The sequence below is a fragment of the Anolis sagrei genome, chromosome 3, assembly GCF_037176765.1.
Source record: "Anolis sagrei isolate rAnoSag1 chromosome 3, rAnoSag1.mat, whole genome shotgun sequence".
Lineage (NCBI taxonomy): Eukaryota > Metazoa > Chordata > Lepidosauria > Squamata > Dactyloidae > Anolis > Anolis sagrei.
Window position 1 is genome coordinate 145,030,111 of NC_090023.1, and position 22,927 is coordinate 145,053,037.

General features: G+C 38.9%; 1 protein-coding gene across 5 annotated transcripts in view; it reads left to right on the forward strand.

The window, feature by feature from the left end:
* The window catches only part of ENOX1 (ecto-NOX disulfide-thiol exchanger 1), a 527,672-nt gene that overhangs the window by 402,809 nt on the left and 101,936 nt on the right, over positions 1-22,927 (forward strand). For all 5 annotated transcript variants that reach the window (XM_067466943.1, XM_067466940.1, XM_067466942.1 and 2 more), the window contains 2 exons: positions 8,052-8,158; positions 16,102-16,222. In XM_067466943.1, coding sequence (XP_067323044.1) covers positions 8,052-8,158; positions 16,102-16,222 — 228 coding nt within the window. The remainder of the gene's footprint in view (positions 1-8,051; positions 8,159-16,101; positions 16,223-22,927) is intronic.

A 22,927-nucleotide genomic window follows, 5' to 3' on the forward strand; every position in this document is an offset into this window, starting at 1 on the left:
CAGCAGATGTTTCTGGAATTATAAATGCACTTTCTCAATTAGCAGGACAAATAAACAGTAAGAGAAGACAATTTCAAATTTATTTTATATTTATATATTCCAGTGGGTAGTCAGAAATAGAAGAGGGCCTAAAGAGTGCAGTGTAACCAGTTCAAAGCACAGCTCATGCATTTCCACAGAAATGTTACCTTGCTTTTTGTTTGTTATGTGGAGTAGAAAGCAGATAGATCCTCACTGAGACCTAAGCACATGGAAACCAGTCTGCCTTTTCTGCAAATTCTGTACAATATGCAAGGTTGTATCCAAGGGAGGGGGGGATAGGTGTTCAACCCCCTCCCCCAACAAAATTTTTCAGGTTAAAAAATATTAATTTTTTCAGGTTAAAAAATACTCATGAATTTTAACTGGTTAACCAAATCTATGAGAAGCAAAAAAATAAACAAGTCCCTTCAGAACTGCAAGCACTATCTCAAGCAAATTTTGACAATGTATTCACACTCATAACTTGCAGCAATAGCCAATATAGTGGAAGTAACCAAGTTGACCTGCCTATAGCTAGCAGGCACAGCCTAAGGCATTGGGGAGGGGATTTGAAGGCCCTCATGAAGGAGACCAGACTTGGTAGGGGTGGAGCTGCAGGCTATTTAAGGCTGCTCCATACTCTGCTGTGTTCTTGCTTCAGCGTGAGGTGGGAGGCAGGTTCCTGATGGTTTTCTTGAGCATTGCTTTCACTGAGGTCCAACACTGCTGTTTTATATTTTTAGTTTTTTAATTAATTGTGTTTTTATGTGGATTGTTATGTTATACTATGTTCCAATTTTAATTGTGTTTTTGCTTTAATGTTTTGTTTTATATTTATATCTTGCAGGCATTTTGTCCTATATGTAAGCTGCCCCGAGTCCCTTCGGGGAGATAGTGGTGGGGTATAAGAATAAAGTTGATCATAATAATAGTAATAATAATAATAATAATAATAATAATGAGGGTTAAGCCTTTTCCTCCTTGCTCCTTCCCCTCCCCTTTTCCAGATAGTAGGGTTCCCATTGCAGCCATAATATGATAGCTGGGACCCTACGCTAGTTGTGCAACGCAGGTCAGAATTAATGAAGGGAACACATGTGCAAGACAGTGGAGTGAGTGAGAGACACAGCTGCGACAGGATAGCAGTGAAATAATTTAACTCAGGGGGGACAGAATAAGGGTGAGGTAATGTAACAGTATTTTCCCCCTCCTTTTTATCCTTCCTTCCATTGCAATGATTTCGCCGCAGCTGCGTCTCTCACTCGGTGTGCTCATTCGTACATGTGTTCCCCTAATTCAGACCTGCGCTGCACAAGCAGCATAGCATAAGGTCCCAGCTATCATACTATTCCCCCCATTGCTATGCCTTTACCCCAGGGTTTCACCCTGGTTCCTGAGCAGCTTCTGCCCTTGGCATTTCTTTTCCAACAGAACATAAGGGCTGGTAGTTTAGGTGGCAGCACTAAGCAGCGTTCCTCTCCTGGGTTACCTCATGTTCAGCTTTATAGCCTTTGCCAGTATATTAGGAAGCCTTCATTTGGAGGCCTGTCTCCATTTAGTTCAGACTACAAGTTGGGATTCATGCCTTTGAGCTGTTGTTGCCTCAAGCTGGGGGCAATCTAGAGGGGACGACGTGGTCTTCTTCTGTATCTGAGAGACCCTCCAGTTTCTGCCTGGTCAGGCTCATGACCTAACAATCCAGAAGGCATCAGATCTGGTCTGTTCTGGAAGCCATGCAGCCATACAAACTTGCTGCGGAGAGCTCTAAAAGAGAGGAACAGGGTAAGTTAGTGGGAAATGAGGTTTCATAGAGAAAAGCAAAGAAGAGGGAACAAAAAACAAAGCTGTTGTGCTGAGAAAGGGTGAGCCGTGAAATAGATGAAAGAAAGATCCAATTGTTTTAGAAGTTGTGGTGTGGATAACTATGTTTAGTCTCATCGGACTTCTAAAGGTGTCGGGTAAATTTAGTCCCTGCATTTGAGGTTCAAATTTCTCATCATGCCTACTAATAAAATTAACTGGGAATTGAAGTGTTCTCATTCCAGTATTCATACTCCTGCATTCTTGATTGTCCACCAAAGTTTATCGATGGAGTATGATTTCTGTCAAAGTGTATTGGCACAGTTTTCAAGTGTTTCCAACAGACGTTGTAGTATTCTTTTGTAACTATAAATTGCCAATTAACAGACATTTTAGTTATTTTAAGACTTGTCACTTTTAACTAAAATAAAAACTTGATCTCTATGGAACTATTCTTCATTATTCACTAAAAAAGTTACACACACACACACATAATTTTTTTCTGGGTATGGCCCTGACAATCTGCCACATCCACAGACTGAACCATTCACTATTCAAAGAACACCCTCACATTCTAAAAGGTATACCTTGATTTTTGCCATTTTAAATAAGGGACACCATGTTAATAGACTCTTGTATATAATAAGATTTGAGCATTCTTGGATTTTGGATTTTGGTATCCACCAGGAAACCTGGAACCAAAACCCTAAGATCTACTATGCATTCCTTTCAGTATCTATTGCTGGTCCCATCTCACCTATTAATGTCAATCTTTCTTTCCTGCATACAAATCAAGTGGTTTTTACATTAAAAAGCCTCTTAAGTAATCAAGTAGTAGTGATTACAACAGCAGTAGGAAGAAAATTGGGATGAGGAGAGCCAAGCTGCCACATTGGAGCAGTCCAGTTCTTACAGAACCTGACTTTGAGTCAAAGAAGGGCATGGTGGCCTTGTAGTCCATAGCATACTTCCTAGAGCCCTTGAATCCAAGGACCCTGGAAGGCAGGCATTGGAGAAGTAGCTTTCATGTTCTGATAATGGAAATGGTGACGTCAGCTGTCTTTACTGTGCAGCCCCGAAAGAAAGTGTTGTATGCCACATGTTACTAAGTGAGTGGACTGTATTGAGAAGATCAATTTCTACCAGAGATGGAGCAGTTCTGTTGTCTTATAACTGTTCCTTGCCTTGCCAGTGGTTGAGGCCAGGCTAATCTGCCCATTGCCATATTGATCTCCTGGTAAGCGCCAAATTTTCCTAGTGGACCCTGTTCTGAGGCTCACATTAGAAGCTAGGCTGTCCCCCTCTTTACTTCAGCTTTCCAATCCAAGGGCCACCATGGCATTGGCTTGTTCCTCTGGTTGGGGAATGGGCAGCTCATCCCTATCCACTTCCTCTCAAAAATAAATTTCACCACTTGGAAGGGGCTTACTTATATACATTATTGCTACCTAGATTAGTTGTTCTTATTTTAAAGAGTAGAAAGAGAACAGCCCTCTCAGTGAGAGAAACCAGACAGGGAAATAGTTATAATGTTCAATGCAAAACCACCTTCTTGCTTTCAGGAAAGACATATCTGACAAGCATAGTAAGTACCGCGTATGTGAATTTGTCACCAAATTGTTGTTATGCAACATTTTAAAAGAGACTGTTTGCACAAACCGACTTCTCATGCATCAGTCACATATATACTGTGATGCTAATGCTTGCAGAATGAAACTGGCTCCACTTATATACAAAAATGAAAGGGATGAACATGGTTACCCAAACCTTGAGGTTTACAGAAGTGCAATATAGGTTGAAAAATGTAAAAGAAAAGAAAATATATTCTGTTGCCACTATGAGATCCAGGGCTCATGCAGCAATATTATGCAAACTCCAGGCTAAACATAACGCAGCACTGAAACAGAGGAAGTTGGAGGTAAATCCTTGGAGGGAATGATTCTGAGTGATGGGCAGCCAGCCCAGGTTATGCTTTCAAAGCTTTTCTTTTTCACGCAGAAGGGAAACTAATTACACACATCTGAGGGGTGATGCCTTCGAGGGGACTCACTGGGATGGGATCCAATCTCTGTCCTCACAGTAAAATCATCTTGTGTACTTGGAAGGGCATGAGAATGGTTTGTGCACTTGATCCACTCTTTTAAAGCTCACCCTGCTTCTTGTGCTCTTGGTTGTGCTTGAAGGCCTGGATCATGTCAGTTGTCAACAGTAGGCCTGTTTGATCAAGAAAAAATTTGTTTCTAAATTCGATTCTTAATTGGGGTGTTTTTTTGTTTCGATATTAAAAATATTTACAAAACTTTCCAAAAAAATGTTTTGTTATTTACGAATTTTCGTAAATATTTTACAAAACATTTTAGAAAAAAAAATTTTCTTGATCAAACAGGCTAAGTGTGAATGTTGCAGTAATGATTAGCATTGAATGGCTTTCTCCCACCCTGGACATTCCATAGTATTAGATGATATATAACTCACCATTTGCCTAGTTTCCAACAGACCTCTGAGGATGCTTGCCATAGATGTGGGCAAAATGTCAGGAGAGAATGCTTCTGGAACATGGTCATACAGCCCTGAAAAGTTACACAAGCCGGATGGCGCGCGGAGGCCGCTTGTGAGCGCGCGCGCGCCATCCAATGGGCTCCGGCTCCTGCGCCCCCCTCCTCCTCCTCCTCCTCCTCCTCCTCCTCCTCCCATCTGGCAAGACGCGTTTCGGCTGTGCTCCAGGTCGGTGGGGAGCACTTTGGGAAGGAGGGTGCTTTTCCTCCTTCCCCTGCGAGGGCAGCCAGGAGCCTCGGCGTGGGTCGCTCCGGTTCGCCGCGTGGGCAGCCAGGAGCCTCGGCGTGGGTCGCTCCGGTTCGCCGGCGATTGGGCGGCTCTCGGCCCCAGTTTGAAGCAGCTCGCCTCTGTGCTTGGTCCCGGCCGGGTAGCGAGCGGCGGGGCCTAGTCGGGAAGGCCTCCGGTGCCGAGCTGTGGGAGCGCAGCGCGAGCGGCGCGTGTGCTTGTGGCCGCGCCTTACGTCACAATTTGCGGCAGTTACTTTGCCGATCGCCCCCCCCCCCTTTTTTATTCGCGGCGCGGTAACAAAGGCCGCGAGTTGAGTGGCGCGGGGGAAGTTTGTGAGCCGGATGGCGCGCGGAGGCCGCTTGTGAGCGCGCGCGCGCCATCCAATGGGTTCCGGCTTCTTCGCCCCCCTCCTCCTCCTCCTCCTCCTCCTCCTCCTCCCACTGCAGCACCACTCAGCAGCAGCCTCCATGCCATTAACGAGCGGAGCTTCAGCTCGTAAAATACATGGGGCTGCTGCTTCGATATTTTTAAACCCTTCCGGGTTTAAAAATATGTTTTGATATCGCTTCGGATATGCAAAAAAAACGATTTTAATACGAAAATAACGAATTAACGAAACGAAACCGACAGGCCTAGTCAACAGGCATGACCTGTCTCTTCAGAGCACCATTCTCAAGTGGAAAGATATTTCCAGTTTGGTTACCCTTTCTCTAATAAGGAGGCAAATTGGAGCCTCATGTAGTCTGAGTTCCAGCTTATTTGCTCTGTTTCCACTATTGAGACACTAGTTTTATTTATGGAGCCAAAAGAGAACTGCCTACACTCAAGAGGGAAGAATTAGCTGGCTTGGGAAGAATACATGAGTACAAAAAACTGGGAGGGACATGGGAGTATAAAGAGGGAAATACAGAGCAACCTAATATTGACTCAATATACTTAGTGACTACAAAGGGCTGCCAATTTGGCAGACAATCAATGAAAAACTAGATAGGAGGGAAATGGAATGGACTATTATGAAATCAGGCAATGAGTAGGAATACTCCTTACTATAGCCTTTCGAGGGTTGTCGAAGTGAGATTTAGAGAGGGCTCCTGTATCTTTAATTTTTGTGTAGTAGCAGTAGTAATAGTAGTCCTAGTCATAGCCGTAGTCATAGTAGTAGTAGTGGAAGAGGAGGACAGCCAGTTTAGTGCACTGTTTTGAGAGTTGAGCTAGGACTCTAGGAGACCACAGTTCAGTATCCTTGCTCAGCCCATTGGGTGACCTGAGTCCTAGCCACTCTCTTGGACTCAGAGAGAGATAATGGCAAACTTCCTCTGAATTAATCCTGCCAAGAAAACCTCATAATAGATTCACTTTAGGGTTTCCATAAGTAAGAAATGACTTGAAGATATATAACACTAACACTTTAGTTTCAAAAGGCATTTCTTGTCATGTAACCAGATAATCAATATCGGCTGGAATGCCCTCATCTACACATCCATTAAAGAGATAGAATCACTCTCCAGTTTGTTTGTTTTTTCAGGCAAACCTATTTGTATCCTTATTGGTAATAATTTTGGTACAAGTAACTGTGGAAATAATCCTGTGTGAAATAAAATTGGGATGTCATCCTGATTATCCTTTGAAATACTAGACTTGATATATCAAACTCTTCTTGTTCTTATTTTCCATACTGTTTATAGAAATTGTATAGAATTTAATTCCATAGGAAATAGGTAGACTAAAAGATGCAGTAAAGCAATCCTAAAGAGATAGTGTGAAAAGCTGAGGAGTTAGAAATGCAGCTGACAAACTTTAGATCTTAAACTCTAAACTTAATACAAGGCTTTACACCGAGAATGTCCATGTTCCATTTAAATAAAAAAATAAAACACAATTGAGAAACATGGAATATTTCCAGATGATATAGTCCTTCAATCAAGTGAAAGTACTGATGGCTTGTTTTGAGTAAATGTAATTTGACTAAACCCAGTTAAAGCAGAAAATTTGATTCACTGAGAAAGTTCTACTGAGTTTAATATCCTCCATATAAATCTTTTCGATGGCATGTCATGATTGCCTCTAAGAAATGTGATAAAGGAAATATCTTGTATTTTCTTTAATACAATTTCATTGTAAAAGTAATAATGCAAATGAGTTCATATTGGTGCAGAGAATGGAGGAATAGTTTTCCATATTAGAGATTTAAACATTTTATTTCTCGGGTACAATATGTTTTTTAATCCTAAATACAAGCGTACACATTGTGTAGTCTAGTTAATGTCTATGATTTGCTTCTCTGGTGAATCTGTGAACTGCAGTATTTCAGAATTTTATTTCTAATGTCCATGTTACACATAAGATTTCGACGATGTTTCTTACACTCTAGCTTGGCAGTACAAATGTTATGCTTTGGTTTGAAAATGTAGCTTGTGGAGGGGAGGACCAAGAGAGGATAGCATAATTTTCTCAGAAAGGAAAGAGGAATGCCAGTTTGCCCTGAATTAGCAACACAGACACTTTTAGTAGTCCTAAAAACCCAAGTTCGGTTACAAGAACATGACTTTCTTCTGTAGAAAGAGTGATTTATTATCAAGACGTGAAGAAGCCACCCTTGAAATCAGGGCTGGAAGTGTTGCTGAACTGTAGCTCGCATCATATCTCTCCATTAGTTTTCTGGCCCAAGACTGATGGGAGCACATCAAATACCATCTGTTTCTCACCCAGTGAAGTCTGGTGTTTCAAATATTTAAGGGGAAGGTGAATCCGCGTTGAGTTTTGATGCAAACTTTACAGGTGCTGTCCAAGGTGCTGAACCTGTTCTGTTAATGGGTTTCAGCAATTTGTGGTTTCAGCAATTTGGATTACTCCTTTCGATTTCAGAGAAAAACTGAGTGTATTCGCCACTTCACTAATCTTGAAGTAATTCATTCATTGCTTTAAATGAAAAGGTAACTAGATACTAAGAACAATCTTAATTGGTCTGAGTTAAATGTAGGTTTCAAATTGAAAAGACCTTTAAGACTTTGACAATGCAATCATATACATGTCCATTAATTCCCATCAAGCTCATTGAGGCTGATTCTAAGGATAGATAGGATTATCGCCTCAGGTAGATTTTTAATCACTTTGTCTCTCATGGCTCCTCCCACAAATTAGATTCCCATGAACACAAATCAGTCAGTAACAGAAAAGGCTAATGTGTTTGGGTAAACCGCATGCAGATTTGTCAGCATTCTATATATAGTTTGTGTGTACTAAAGTTATGGAGACAGACTTGAAGGAGACATCTCCAACAATTCTAAAATGTAAGTACAAAAAGACACATGATTGGATGGATATTGATGATGTTGTTACAGCAGTGACATCATCCATAGACTCCTAGTGTCTTTGCTTTGCATTTTTTTTCTTTAGCAATCACAACATAAATTGCTTGTCTTGTTTGACTTCCTTGTTCACCAAAGTTGAGCAGATTGTGGCCGTTTTCAACGCCTCCACCAGACAAAAAGCCTGGGACCATTTCTCGAAAGCTCAGCGCAAGAACATAGACATTTGGCGAAAGCACTCTGAGGTTGGTGAATTTCTTCTCATTTATCCATCATCTCACAGCCTGGAAAAAGGCCAGGGGAAGTAAGTGTGCCTGCTGTTAGTTGTGATCTTTTAGCAACGCTTAATTGCTGTAAGTTGAGAATTTATAAGTAATTAAGACATGGTTATGAAATCTATCTGAGATTAGGTGTAGCAATGTAAAATATAAATTCAGAGAAATTAGAGTAGAAAACCAAGAGTCCATCAGCTTCCAAGAAAATGGAATCATTTACTAAAATATTGAATTAATCCCCTCTTACTCCAAGAGACATATTTTTCTTTAAATATTGAATTGAGGGACCTATCAAAGCCATGATAAAAATAAAGTTTTATTCCTGCCTTTAATTTATACTGGAAATAATCTATTTCACAATTGATGAATATGAAATAACAGATTCGTTTGTTCTGTTGCCTTATCATTAATCTTCATGATAAAATGTCTTTACTGTTAAAAGAGAAATCCAATTTTCTTTTCTTAATAATTAGTAAAGTGTTTTCAGTCTAGATGGATTAAGCCCCCTTTCCAACATGGACCTTTTGACAAAATAAAAACAATGAGTCTTTCTTGACCATAATTCAGGGAGCTAAGGAGATACTTACAGTGTAGTACACTGTAACAGAATTCCAGATTTTTTTCTTTAATAAGACCACACAAGTAATGGGATTCTTAAAGATGTAACCCCTTCCCCCTGCAAGAAGTACCCACTTCTAAACTTTGCATGTGTGATAAGAAAATGCATGTCTGTGTTTCCTACATCCCATTGTGAGTATATGTTTCATACATGCATGTCTCTTTGATCATGCCATGCATATGCAGCTTTAGTTTCATGAGTTATGTGGTCTGAATGGAAGCTATTTCCTGCTTTTTGGCTGTGTCAAACTTGTGGGCTGGATTGTGTTGTGAGCTGCATCAGCTTGATGTCTTATGTGAGAATGGTTGTCTAACAGCAGAGAACTGGTAAGCTCATACACATGAAATGATATGAGCATTTTGATGGGTTCTCACTGGGATCCAGTCTTGAGCAAACATTGACTTCTGGACATTTCAAGTCCCTCAGAATTGCAAGAGTTGCCACCCAAATCACCAATCCAGGTTCAAGTACCTACTTGGCCCCTAACCTCTTGCTCCCATAACCTATGATGAATGTTTCTTTTTAAAATTAGTGTTCCATATTGTGTATGTCAAGCTGCTTTGAGCCCCCTTTGAGGAGATAAAGTGTGGTGTAAATAAATAAATAAATAAATATTTCCTTCATTTATACCCCATTTTTCTCACCCCACACGGAAGCTTACAAGGCAGCTTACAAACTGGCAAAAATTCAATACCGCATATAGACATAACAAAAAAAACCCCCAACATACCCCATCAAACTATAAAACAATTTAAACACATGAGCAAATAAAATACATAAAACAATAAAACAGATTTAAAACATATAAAGTGCCGGGTCTTGATTCCATAATTATTAATTGATCCATAATGCTTATTCAGACTGTTGAGGTTGAATCTCATAATACTCCACTCTCAAAATGCCTGCATACGAAGCCAGATCTTTAGCTTTTTTTCTGAAGACCAGAAGGGATGAGTCCTGCCTGATGTTACTAGGGTGGGAGTTCTGCAACCAAGGGGCCACCACTGAGAAGGCTCTGTCTCTCGTTCCCACCAGTTGTGCTTGTGAAGGGGGTGGGATTGAGAGCAAGGCCTCCCCAGCATATCTTAAAGCTCTAGTTGGCTCATAAAGGGAGGTGTGTTCAGACAGGTAAGTTGGGCCAGAACCGTTTTGGGCTTTATAGACCAAAGCCAGCACTATGAATTGGACCTGGTAGCAAACCCATGGCCAGTGGAGCTGACGCAACAGGGAGTTGTATGCTCCCTGTACAGTGCTCCAGTGAGGAACCTCAGAGTTTAAGATCATTTGGGGAGGCCCTGCTCTCAGTCCCTCCTTCTTTGTAGGCACAACTGGCGGGGACAAGAGACAGGGCCTTCTCATTCGTGGTCCCTTGGCTGTGGAACTCCCTCCCCAGGAATATTAGATCAGCCCCCTCCCTCCTGACATTCCATAAAAAGTGAATATATGGCTCTTTGATCAAGCCTTTGGAGAACCTGTGCAATAGACAGATACAGAATTGTGTGTAAGGATTACTTTAACAGCCTGGATTATCATTATGAACAGCATGATTTAACAGTGGTAATACTGGTTTAAATGTTTTAAATGTTTTGATGTATTTATAATCCTATTTTAAATGTTAATTTTAATTTTACATTGTTTTTAATGGCATCAAATAGTTGCCTATGTTGTTAAGCCACCTTGGGTCCCCTCCGGGGTTGAGAAAGACAGGTTAGAAATGTTGAAAATAAATAAATAAATAAATAAATAAATTTGGCTGCCGCCCATTGGACTTCTTGAAGTGTCAGGACCGTCTTCAAAGACAACCCCACGTAGAGCTCATTCCAGTAGTCTATTTGAGATGTAACAAGAATTATTCTTATTCTTATGCCATGGAGTATATCAGAGAGAAGGCCAGACATAACAAATCAGCATGATACATGTATGATCCTACACACATTTCCCCCCCCCCCCCCCCAAAACAACAATCACTGGTGAAAAACCAATGGCTGGTATTTTCTGAACAGTATCCAGTGAAACTATTTGCATCCAAACTGACAACCATGCACAAAAAATATACAACTTTGCTCAAAAGAAGCCACTTCTCATTTAAAATGACCTATCAATGGGTGAACAAAATACATTGTTCTCCATACTATAGATTTATCTCTTCGTTAGACAAGAATCTTGGAACTGCTGTAAACATATGACTTTGAGTGTCCCAGGTGAGGCCTTTTCTGTGGAACTACAGTGGACATTTGTGAGAGGTCCAGATAGTGTCATCTTCAGCTTGCAGCCCTGCTGTTTTTGCATTTTCTCCCAACTTATTTCTTACTTGAGAAAATCCGATCAGGAAAAATATAGAATGGCTGCCTATTTCTTTCAGTTGTGACCTCTGCTGCTCCCTGAGTCTACCAGATATCTGGAAACATCCACAATAACTAAACTTTATTTGTGCATTCTATGTTTGCTTTAAATTTAGTATACCGTGCAATGAGACTCTTCTTTCTGCAAAACAAGTACAACAGTCTCAATCCATTTTCCATTTTCCTTTATTTTGAAAAGAATCTAAATAGTATAGATCCATTTGCTTAGCACTTGGTTGCTTTAGCATATCAGTTGTTAACGGCACACTCCTCTTAATGTTTCCTTGCCTAACAGCATTTACAAGATGCATTTATTGAATTATTTTCTCCTCTGTTTGTAGAAGAAGGGTTGAATGGTTACAATTCAAAAGAAAACCAAATTGTGCTGAGATTTAAATCATTTGGGGTAACATTTTAAGAGCTCGTTAAAAATGCTAAACTGAACAGTGGTGGAACCAAATGTAACATTTACATGAATACAAAATGAATCCTTTATTATCACTGCTATTATATCACAAAACAACTTAATAATAAATGTGCCCTTTGTATATAATGTTAGCCTTTTATTAATGGGAGCATTATTTTATAGTTATACTTTTAAGGGGTTCAAATTCGTAGCAAAAAAAGGGGAACGTTTTGCTAATCTGGTTGGTTGTTTTTCTAATCTGCTACAGATGTATAAACCTTGAAGTTTGTGTGTTTTTCCTATTAGCAACATTAAAGATATTCAAGAGGGAACTAATTTGTTAGCATTTGAATTTTTAATGTGGCAAAATGCACTGGAAAAAAACCCTTTCCATTAATGTAAATCTAGAAAACATCTTTGCTTGGTTAACAGTTATTATCCTCCTGTCCTTTGTTGTTGTGTTTTGAAAAAGCAGCAGAGATTTTTTTGTAAAAAAAAAAAAAAAGGCTTCAAATGAAGGTATAACTTGGATCCTAAGATTGCTTTGTGTGCTTGATTTGCATGAGTAGGACATTTCTTTTCTTTTATAGTCTCTCTCCCGGCACCTCAAGTTCCTGCTTCAAAGCTACTTGATCTGGTTCCCCATCTCTCCTATGCTCAGGAGGCAGCCGAGGTGAAGATACTGGGGGGTAGGAAAAACTTCCAAGCAAGCAGTAGTCTTTTGGGGTCTCTTCCTCAAAGCCAGTTTCAACTGCTGCTCTGGGAACACTGTGAAGAGAGGGGCCAGGAAGACAGTTCCACATATAATAATATAATATAATATAATATAATATAATATAATATAATATAATATATTGCGTATACATATAATATTGATAATATTATAACATGATTATAATGATATATTTTATATTACATGTAATATTACTAATAATATTACAGTATAATGGTGTAGTACAATATAGTAATATATAATACTAATATTGTGCTATGGTATTAATATAATATATTGTATTTACATATTACTTGTAAGCCACTCTGAGTCTCCTTCGGGGTGAGAAGGGCGGCATATAAAGGTCGTAAATAAATAAATAGATAGATAAATTCTCCAAATGTAGTTGTTATGAGGGTAAGTCAAAAAGTTTTTCCTCCTGTGTCATAAAAACATTATGAATGAAACACACAACAGCAGAAGTTGCTACAGATCATAGCCTGAACTGTCCTCTACACAATACTACATAGTCAGCATCACTTTGTACACATTTGCACCATTCTTTAACCCAGCATCAAACCCATTTTGGAAAAATTCAGGGTTTTGCTTCGTGACCCATGATTTTAAAGCTGTTCCAACGTCATTCAAGTCATTGAATCTGAAACCATATAGATTGTCTTTCAGAGGTCCAAACAGACAACCTATGTGGTTTCAGATTCAATGACTTGAATCTGAAGTTTTGTGTAGAGGACAGGTTCAGGCTATGATCTGTAGCAACTTCTGCTGTTATATGTTCACAACATTTTTATGACACAGGAGGCAAAACTTTTTGACCCACCCTCGTATTAACATTGTTCGAAATAACCATTCAGTGTAATGAACAGCAAATATACTTCAAAAGGGGCTTTTAAAAATAACTGTTAAAGGGTACTCAAATATGAGACATTTACATGCTTGTGACTCAGCTTGATGTATAGCATCAAAACTTCACACATTAACCTATATGGCATTTGATGGATGTTATACTGAGTGGTTGTTGATTGAACATATGCACGTTGCATTGCAATTTACTTAAATTTATTCTGTTTATTCCTAACGTTTCCATCTATCAGACAGAATCCTGTTTCTCTTACATCCCACACCTTTCCATTCAACATAAATGTTTCATGGCCTGACGCTGTGACCAGCCGTTTCGGTGTGAAAACTTAACTGACCTCAGTTTCCAATGCTACCAGCTGTCAACCCATCCTGAAGGGAAGGAGAGCCTTGAAATACATCTCTTGGAACTGAGCCCCCATCTACCCTGATGATTTAATGCTGTTCAAAGCTAGATTCAGGCCCCTTCCATACAGCATACAGAATAAAATCCCACAATATCTACTTTGAACTGGGATATATGGCAGTGTAGCCTCAGATAACTCAGTCAAAATTTGCAAATTGCCACAAAATTGTGCATAAAAAAACCTTAATGTGCATCACTGCTTTTGTTTTGTATAATCACAATCTGGTCCAGGATTCCCCATGTAATCATAGTAGCCACGGTGGTACAATGGGTTAAACCCTCGTGCCAGTGGAACTGCTGACCTGAAATTTGGTGGTTCAAATCCACTATCAGCCCCAGCTTCCCATGCAGGGACATGAGAGAATCCTCCCACAGGAAGTAACTCATCCAGGCGTCCCCTGGGCAATGTCTCTGCAGACGGCCAATTCTCTCACACCAGACTTGCAGTTTCTCAAGTCACTTTTGACATGATAAAAAAATCTGCACAGTGAAATCACTTTCTTCAATACCAATTTGAAATTGCATCAAATGGTTAGTGTTAATGGGGCAAGAGTCACCAATCATTGGCAGCATTTTGTTTTTCAGTTTTGATTACATGAAATAATTTGTCATTTGCTGACATACATGGCCCTTGCATTAATCCCATATATGGTGCTCGTGCTTTTAGTTGTACATTTGGGCATATTTTGGTAATGAACAAGGATTGCAAAGACATAAGACTTGAAGAAATAACATTGGCAGTCCCAAAATTCAGACACACAAATGTTTTGGCATGGCAGATCCCTAATGTTGCAGTGGGAATAGCTAGTGCTACAAACTTGTGAAAGCTGAAATCCAATTAGATCTATTTCGCGAAATGTAAGTTAGAAATTGCTGGGCTAGACAGACAAAAAAACTGACCCTAACAAAGACACATTCACATTTTCAGTAGACCAATTCTCTTTGGGTAGACAGAACTAGCTGGATGGTTACTTAATGCAGGATCTGATTTCCTTATAAATGTCATGACCATTTATAAGTATGTGCATTATGATGCATTTATGTAATGTTGGTTGTTTGTGCTGCACACATTCACACATTTCAGGAACAGGATTCATGCACTCCATTACTTTAAAAAAAATCCTGATTTTCTAAGTACAGTATTCATATGTAAAACATACATTAATCAACGTCAGTGCCTCTCCAGTGATTAAGGGCTATGCACACCTTTATTATAATGGATTAGATTATTGATGAACTCTGGGTGCATCTCTCAAAGGAATTCTTTCAGGTTCTCATTATGTGCGAGGAATAAATAGCATGTTCTTTCGGTAACACTCATTCCTTGGATGTGACTTCTTTTCCTCATTTCAAAGATTTCAAACCACCTCTGTGGGAATTGGGCTCTTTGTCGATAGAAAAATTAGCTGTCTGCAGACTGAAAAGCCTGGCACTAATCACTGGTCTGCATCCTTGTGTTTCACCTGACAGTATTATTAGGAGAAAATAGAATTCCCTCAATCTTTCTTTTGCCCCTGTTAAGGAAGGCACCAATTACACTTACCCAATACTTTTCTGTGGAAACAAAAGCAATCTGAGATTTTCTGAAGCCTATACATTTGCAAATGGCATTCCCAGGCTGCTCTTCCTTCCAGTGATTTCTCTTCGGATTGCCTATTATTCCCCCCTCATTTGTTTCATAAATGCACAACTTTCTATAGAGGCTTATGGTTTTCGTCTTTCCTCTTAAAAATACTAAAAGAAAATACCTAGTTGATATGAAAGTAGTCTTTGGTGATGTATTGTGTTGAGGACTGGATCCTTCTTCCTCAGTCTGGAAGGCATACAAAAATAGGTAAGACAGTATCTTTTATTGGGACAGTTTCTGTCAAAAGACAAAGCACAGAGTTAAGTATCTCACTCTGGTAAGTATCACAATATTTTGAGAATATGAATTTCAATATGACAATGAAATTTGTAATCTTTAAGAGTGCAGTGATACAATTATGAAAATTCTCCCAGTAGAAATGCCACTTCATTTACATCTCATCATAGAATTAAAAAAACGTTAGGTTGAAGAATGTAAGAGAACCATAAGCACAGAATTGTAATATCTCAATCAAGTAGATAGCAAGAATGGTCACTGCAAGAGGGTACAACGTGCGCACACTGTAGCTGAACCTGCTGAAAAACACTGACAAGCAGTAATTCCTTTCCTTGTGTATATACTGTCATTTGTGACAGAAGCATATCCAAACAGTTTTGTTTCATCATTACCCTGAAGTGCTTAAGGTATCATTGTAAACATATGTTTTTACTTTCTCTTTATTATATCCAATTTTAATACATACTGTTCACATTGTAATAGTCTTCTTCAAATGAAAGCAATGATCGTAACAATGGAGTAAAATAGAGAAGCACCTATCAGGATCACATCTCAGTCAAAACGAAAATTAATACAAAATCTAATGTCCTTTCTTTGGATTGTAATAAGTTAAATATCTTCTAGAAATGTATTTATATGTTAACCTAAGCTAACAAAGTAAGATTTTGGGTTTTTTCGTCATTCATAGGAACTCAGGAATGCTCACAGTGAACAACTAATGGGAATACGGCGGGAAGAAGAAATGGAAATGTCTGACGATGACAGTACAGACAATCCCAGTAATAAAAAATTGAGAGTTGACGAATCAGGTAAACATACAAACCCCACAATTTCTGTACCTTGAAATATCATCTTGTTGAAATTTCTGTTCCTTAAAATGTCAAATTGTGGGTTGTCCATCTAGATTCCTTTTATGGCACATCCCTTTTTCTTTTTTCCCTTTTTTTCTGTAAGTACAGTATGTCAGTGTCAGCAGCCTAACCATTACACTCCAATAAAATGCTTATTATCTTGTTATCAAAATCTGACCAAAGGATAAAAAGTGATAGTTTTCCTAGCACCATGTTTACTTCCACTGGCAATAACAAGCTGGAAGAAACAGGTAACAAATTTCATTTTCTAGGAATTTTTTTCTGGGTTGTTTGCAAATGATTGTAATCGTAGCTGATTTAAGAGGTGAGCAAACTTGAAAATAGATTCAGGACCAACCTAATGATTTTTAAGTTAATGTTTGCAAGACATACCTTCCCTCCTATCCATTTGCACAAGCTGAACTACTTCATGATGTATTATATGCCTCTCAGCCTGGAATCTATTTCTGCTATTCCACGAAAAGAAGAGATGTGTTCAAATGTAACAGATCACAGTTTAGATTTTTTTTAAAAAAGGAAACTCCTATAAATCTACGGAGTAACAAGAAAATGAAGCTCTGATAGTACAAGTCCTTTATTTATTGGTTTTTGGAGATTTACTGTCGTTAAGTTGTCCACTTCTTGCAGTGATGTGACTCTTGAAGTGCTATGCACTTTACACTTTGCATCCAATTTATAATTTTTCCTATGCCTTTAAATACCTACTTGCTGATATTTTGTTTAGGTTTTGTTCTATTTAGTGTTTCTTTTGCTGTAATTGATATTTATTATGCACAAGAATCCTAGAAGCAGATCAGACCAAGACAGAGATGTGATCAGGATCACTGAATGAATTTCATAACTAAACAGAAAAAAATGATTCTATATCCATAGTAAAGTTGTTTTCTAACTCATTGGTTCACAACTTGAATATCCCATAAGCTGCTGGACTACCATTTTTGAAATCTCTTCCCAAATGATAACAAGATGACATTGGTGACTACATGTTTTAATAGTTTTATATATGTTTTTATATCGTTATGTTGACTGTTTTTAATCGCACTTTTATGAATGCATGGCATCGAATCGTGCCAATCTTTAACCCGCCTTGAGTCGCCATATGGTTGAGAAAGGTGGGCTATAAATGCCATAAAAATAATAAATAATGCTAGCTGCGTCTTCTGGGAAGCCCAACTACACCTGTGGATCCTAAAACATGAGCTACTTTTCCAACCACCACAAAATGCTGGCTGATAAAATAGCAACAGTGGTGGCTGAGTGATTGTTATAGTTAGCTGCTCATTGGGAAAATCTAGGTGGAATTAAGATATATTTTCAGACCAAATAAATAGAAACAAGCTTCTTAAGATATATTCTCAATTCACCAAGCTGGAAAAATGAAAACTTGACATATATCCTCTTCTTTTCCTGCTCCTTCATATTGTTTGTTTATATAATGACATCAAATGTACATGGTGCTTTACAATAAAATAAGAAAAAAACAATTGGTCCTACCAAAGGTTTACAATCTAGACCAAAGGTGTCAAACTTGTGACCCTACAGATGTTTGGGTCTCCAACTTCCAGGAGCCATAGCCAGTGTGTCCAATGGCCAGGAATTCTGGGAGTTGAAGTCAAAAACATTTGAAGGGCCACAAGTTTGACACCAATGATCTAGGCTTTATGTATGTACACACACACACAGGGAAGGAGCAATGAGAAATCATATGACCCTAGCACTGATATTTTCACATACAAGGTTTGAATCACATATAGGGGAAAAGTATAAAGAGCATCTAAGGTAGGAAACCTTAGATGTTCAGTCAAAGAAAAGACCCAATACACACAGAGAAGGCTGCCTTCTTCAAACTTCTGCTTCTTTGGTGTGTGGGAAGCTTTAGAAGGAACAATAAAGACTGACTGAATGAACAGCATAGCTCTAGTGAAGGTTCTTAAATTGTAGTGAACAGTATAGGAAAAGTCACTCATTTTATTATAATTAGTCTGCTTTTGAAGTACACATTGCCCATGCAAGAATTTTTTCAAATTGGTTTTAAATTAAGAAATAAAGCAAACATGTAATTACCAGCAGCTGAGATACTGACACTTTTGCTTTCTGATAGCTTAGTGTACAGAAACTATGTTTTATGCACAAGCAAATTACCTTCAGCTATGTGTAGGAGGTATATATGAAACATACACAAATTTTGCATTCAGCCTTGTGTTTTGTCTCCAAGATACCTCATGTGCATATGTGCAAATACAGGTATCCCAAAATCAGAAACAATTCATAATCCAAATCCAAAACATCTCTGGTCCCAAGCTTTTCAGATAAGGGATACTCAACCTGTAGTAGAATATAGTTCTGGTTTATCATTTTAGTCTGCTCTAGAGCAGGAGATAACATGTACAGAGAGTTATAGTGGCTTCATTCAGCACTTTATACTCAGACAGGGCTCAACACTCATGTCTGCTATTGGTTATTTTCGAATTGTATCCCCATGACATTATGCACCAAGAAGCTCACTAGCTCTACACCAGGGGTCCCCAAACTAAGGCTCACAGGCCAGATGCATCCCTCTGAGGTCATTTAGTTAGCCCCTGCCCTTAACATTAGACTTAGGGGTGCCCTAAATCTGAAGTGACTTGAAGGCACACAACAACAACATCAACAACAACAACAACAATCCTAATTAACTTGACTATCTCATCAGCCAAAATCTGGCCCACACTACCCATTGTGCATAGGTTTTCTTTCATGGTGTTTTGAGGCTGTAGCCTGGCCTCCCAATAGTTTGAGGACCGTGATCTGACCCTCTGCTTAAAAAGTTTGAGGACTCCTGCTCTAGATTGTTTAAATTTCTATAAAGACCAGAGTGATGCCATATCAGCTACATTGCCCAAAATTAAAAGCATAGCTAAACCAAACTGTCTGGTTCTCTGCTCCTGCCTCCATCACCCGGCAAGCCCTCCAGGACCTCCCAATTGGAAGCTTGGAAGCTTGGAAATGACTTCAAGGAAAATACTACTTAATTCTTTCATGGATTTTATAGATTGTCATTGCTCTACTTTGCACTTGTAGAAGTACTTCACTGCATGAAGAAAGTTACTTTAATGCTGATAATGGGATTTTTAAAAAGCAGTGCTCTTGTCATCCAACATGTGAACTTTTTGTTCCTCGTCTTTCTGTAATGAAATTTCTAGCTAAGGGCTAACACCAGCCTTCATAAAGGAGATAGATTGCTGATTAAACTTACCTACTTCAAATTGGTTCTAAAAGAACATTCATACTTACAATTTATTCCTTGAGAAGTTAAAATCGATTGTGGCAACAACTTTGCTTCTCATGATCAATGTCCCCAAATCACTCCTGATACATTTATTCCATATTTGCATTGTCTTTTTTGTCTTTGTACATTGTTCTTAATCCCTACAGTTGTAAGTTGTAGAAGGACGTAACACAACAAACAGTCATGGACATGAAAATAGTATTGTGCTCGTTGCTCCTGCTTGTACTTGTTTGAAACTGGTTGTCACATACTTCTTTGTCCCATACTTCATTGATAAGGCAGGTTAAGGATAATCAACCTTTCTCCAATTTATTATTCAAGAAAAATTGATACATGTATAAAGAAAGCTTCTAATCTTCTTTAAAAATATTTTCTTCTTTTTTTCTTTTTTATATCTCAACTGTTAAATGCATCTGCAATGGAATGGAGTTCTGATTTTCTCTTCTGCCTCACTTCCCTTTCCCGAGTATTTAAAGCAAGATACCCATTCCTTGTATAATCACTTTCCTTTTACTTTTACATACCGATACTTCAGGTTACTGTTTTAAATGGATAAGTAAACAAATAAATATGAAGGAGTTCTACTTTCAGTTATCTCTACAGTCTGCCAGTCAGCAACATGTTTGGAGTTTTAAGTACAAATGAAACTAGGTTTATATCAACGTGATACTAAAGCAAAGCATCTGTCCAAAACTGGTGTGAGTCTGGTCCTAAAAGAAACTTCAGGCAACTAGTTCATTCTGAGAATGATTTACTTAGCCATTTTACATTTGTAGGGTGCATGCAATGAGAATTTGGCCTATTGTTTCTGTTAAGATGTCTTTCATTAGGCTTGGCATTCACAGTTGCTTTTATGATGGTGTTCTTGGTTATTCTTCCAATGAGAACAACTTTTTATTGTTGTACCACTCCGGTAACACTTATAACCATGGTTCTCAACCTGTGGGTCCCCAGATGTTTTGGCCTTCAACTCTCAGAAATCCTAACAACTGGTAAACTGGCTGGGATTTCTCAGCGTTGTAAGCCAAAATACCTGGGGACCCGCAGGTTGAGAGCCACTGACTTATAACCTCACACCACAACTCACTTCTTTAGAGATGTCAATGTCCGTCCTATGCTTTTTATGCTTCTGGTTTTTTTCTCTCTGGTTCATTGATACAAAACTAGGATAGCTTATGTCTGTCTGAATGCTACTTCATACCCTATGCAAAGAAATAGACAAATTTTCTCCCTCCACGGCAAATCTGTCTGTCTGCCTTTTCTGTCCCTCTTCCTCTCCCCCCCCCCACCTTTTTCTTATTATTTGGCTGGGAGATAAATACATTACCTTTTGGAGATCCATTATGAGGTCATGGCTGCTGGGCAAGTGTTTCTCATGTGTTTCTATTCAGGCATCTCCCTCTTATATGTCACATAAAAGAGGGCAGCGGGTGCTTTGTGGAAATGACATCAATAATCTTGTCTGAAATAAATGAAATAGTGCTCATTTTAACATAAAAGGCATGAGGGAGAGAACATAAAAGATAATGCATGTGTACTTCAGGAGAGGAGAATAATAAGCCGTAACAACGCACTACCTTTGATGAATTGGGCTAAAAAAGAGTTGGGTATAGACATTCCTTCCAGATGTGTTGGCTTTCATTACATGTAGAATAATCTAGTCTATATATGAAATATTCCTACATAGCTAAAATTCATTAACAGCACCTCACAGAAGCCAACTTGACAATTTGGGATGGACAGAGCTGCTAAAGGGGGTTTTGACTGCAGATTAGGGGCAGAAGGTGGGATGTGATAATCAGAGAAGAAGAAGAAATTACGCTGTTTCTTTAAAAACAAGAGAAAATAAGCAAAAACCATTCACGTTGGCTTTGGACACTCAGCTAAAGCAATGAAGTTTTAGCCACTTTATGCGGAAACCCTGTCTCATTTGCATTCCAGCTGAGGTAAAGAATGGAATGAAAATCTGAAATAGCTGTTTGCCGAAGTAAAGCTGTGCATGATTTTCTGAAGGAATGGACCACTGGCTAGACTTAATAAAAATGGAAAAAAATTAAGATGGAGCTACTGAAGCATTTGTTCAGGAAAAAGTTGTCCCTCCCATCCATAAAATCTTCAAATCAAATGCCATCTTGTGGGTTCCTGCTCTCCTGCCTGTTGGCACCGAGAGCAAAGGCCTCAACGTGAAAGACTCTGAAGTAATTTTAAGAATTATTGAAGTGCAGCTGTGTGCACACAGCTAGCTGGAAAGAATTTTACCCTTAGGATATATTTGTAATTTCCCATGTAATGGAAGGGTGGTATTGTCACGCTTCTAATGCAGCAGTGGCACACAGAGGTTTTGTATTACAGTTTCGATGAGTGAAAGGCTTTAGGGAGAAGCATATAAAAGAGTGGGAAAGGGTGGGAAGGGGATGCTCCCTAACAATGGCCCACTGAAAGAAGAGCTTCACAAGGTCAACACTAGCCACAGGCTCCCTTGATCCCTCTGAGGTTTTTCAGAATCATTGTCCTCATTGTTATTCCAGCAATATCCACTCATTATATTACATTTGGAACTGGGGTATGCCCTTGCACCCATCACTAGCCATATGTAGGTTCTGAGTGTTAGAGCTGGCAAGGCCAAGGAAACTGAGGTGGATGAGGAGAGTGTAGGAAGGAAGTCAGTGGCCAGCTTTCTGTTTGCTGTATGCTTAACTTTATTTCCTCTACAACTCTCTATTCCTCCCCATTTCAATCTCTGTGGATAATATAAGTGATATAAAGGAGCAGACATACAGGAGTGGGCACGTAAAAAAAAATCCGACAGTAGTTCTGTGATTCTACCTTCAGGATTTGGAGCAGACTCTAAACCTGACCTACAGAGGTTGTTTTTGACATGACAATGCAATAGGAAGCAGGGCTCACATTCTTTGTCTTCGGGACAGCCAAAAAGGTATACATTTTCTAAAAATGTTATCCAGTATTCTGTATCAGCTTTTTCCTGGTCTCATCCCCTTCCCGAATGTGACCAAAACATCATTTGTCTGTGTGATTGTGTCGCCAGCAGAATGGATCTCTTTCATCCCGTGCAGCTCATGCCTGTTAAAGTATAATTGTGGAGGGAGTTATGACTGTGGCAATGGTGTCACAATCATGACTAAGCAGCAATCGTAGACACAGAACAGTTAAATACAGTAATTCTGAAATAGACAAATTTAGACCATTTTTAAAATTGGCAAGTAGGATATAAATTGCTAGTTTGATGTAAAGAAAAAGCATACATCAAATATAATTTTTCACAAGTGCGACCCAGTTCATGTGCTCAGTCCTCCCTTATGATCACCTATAAGAAAAAGTTTGATTACTGTTTGAAGTAACATGGACACAGTGGT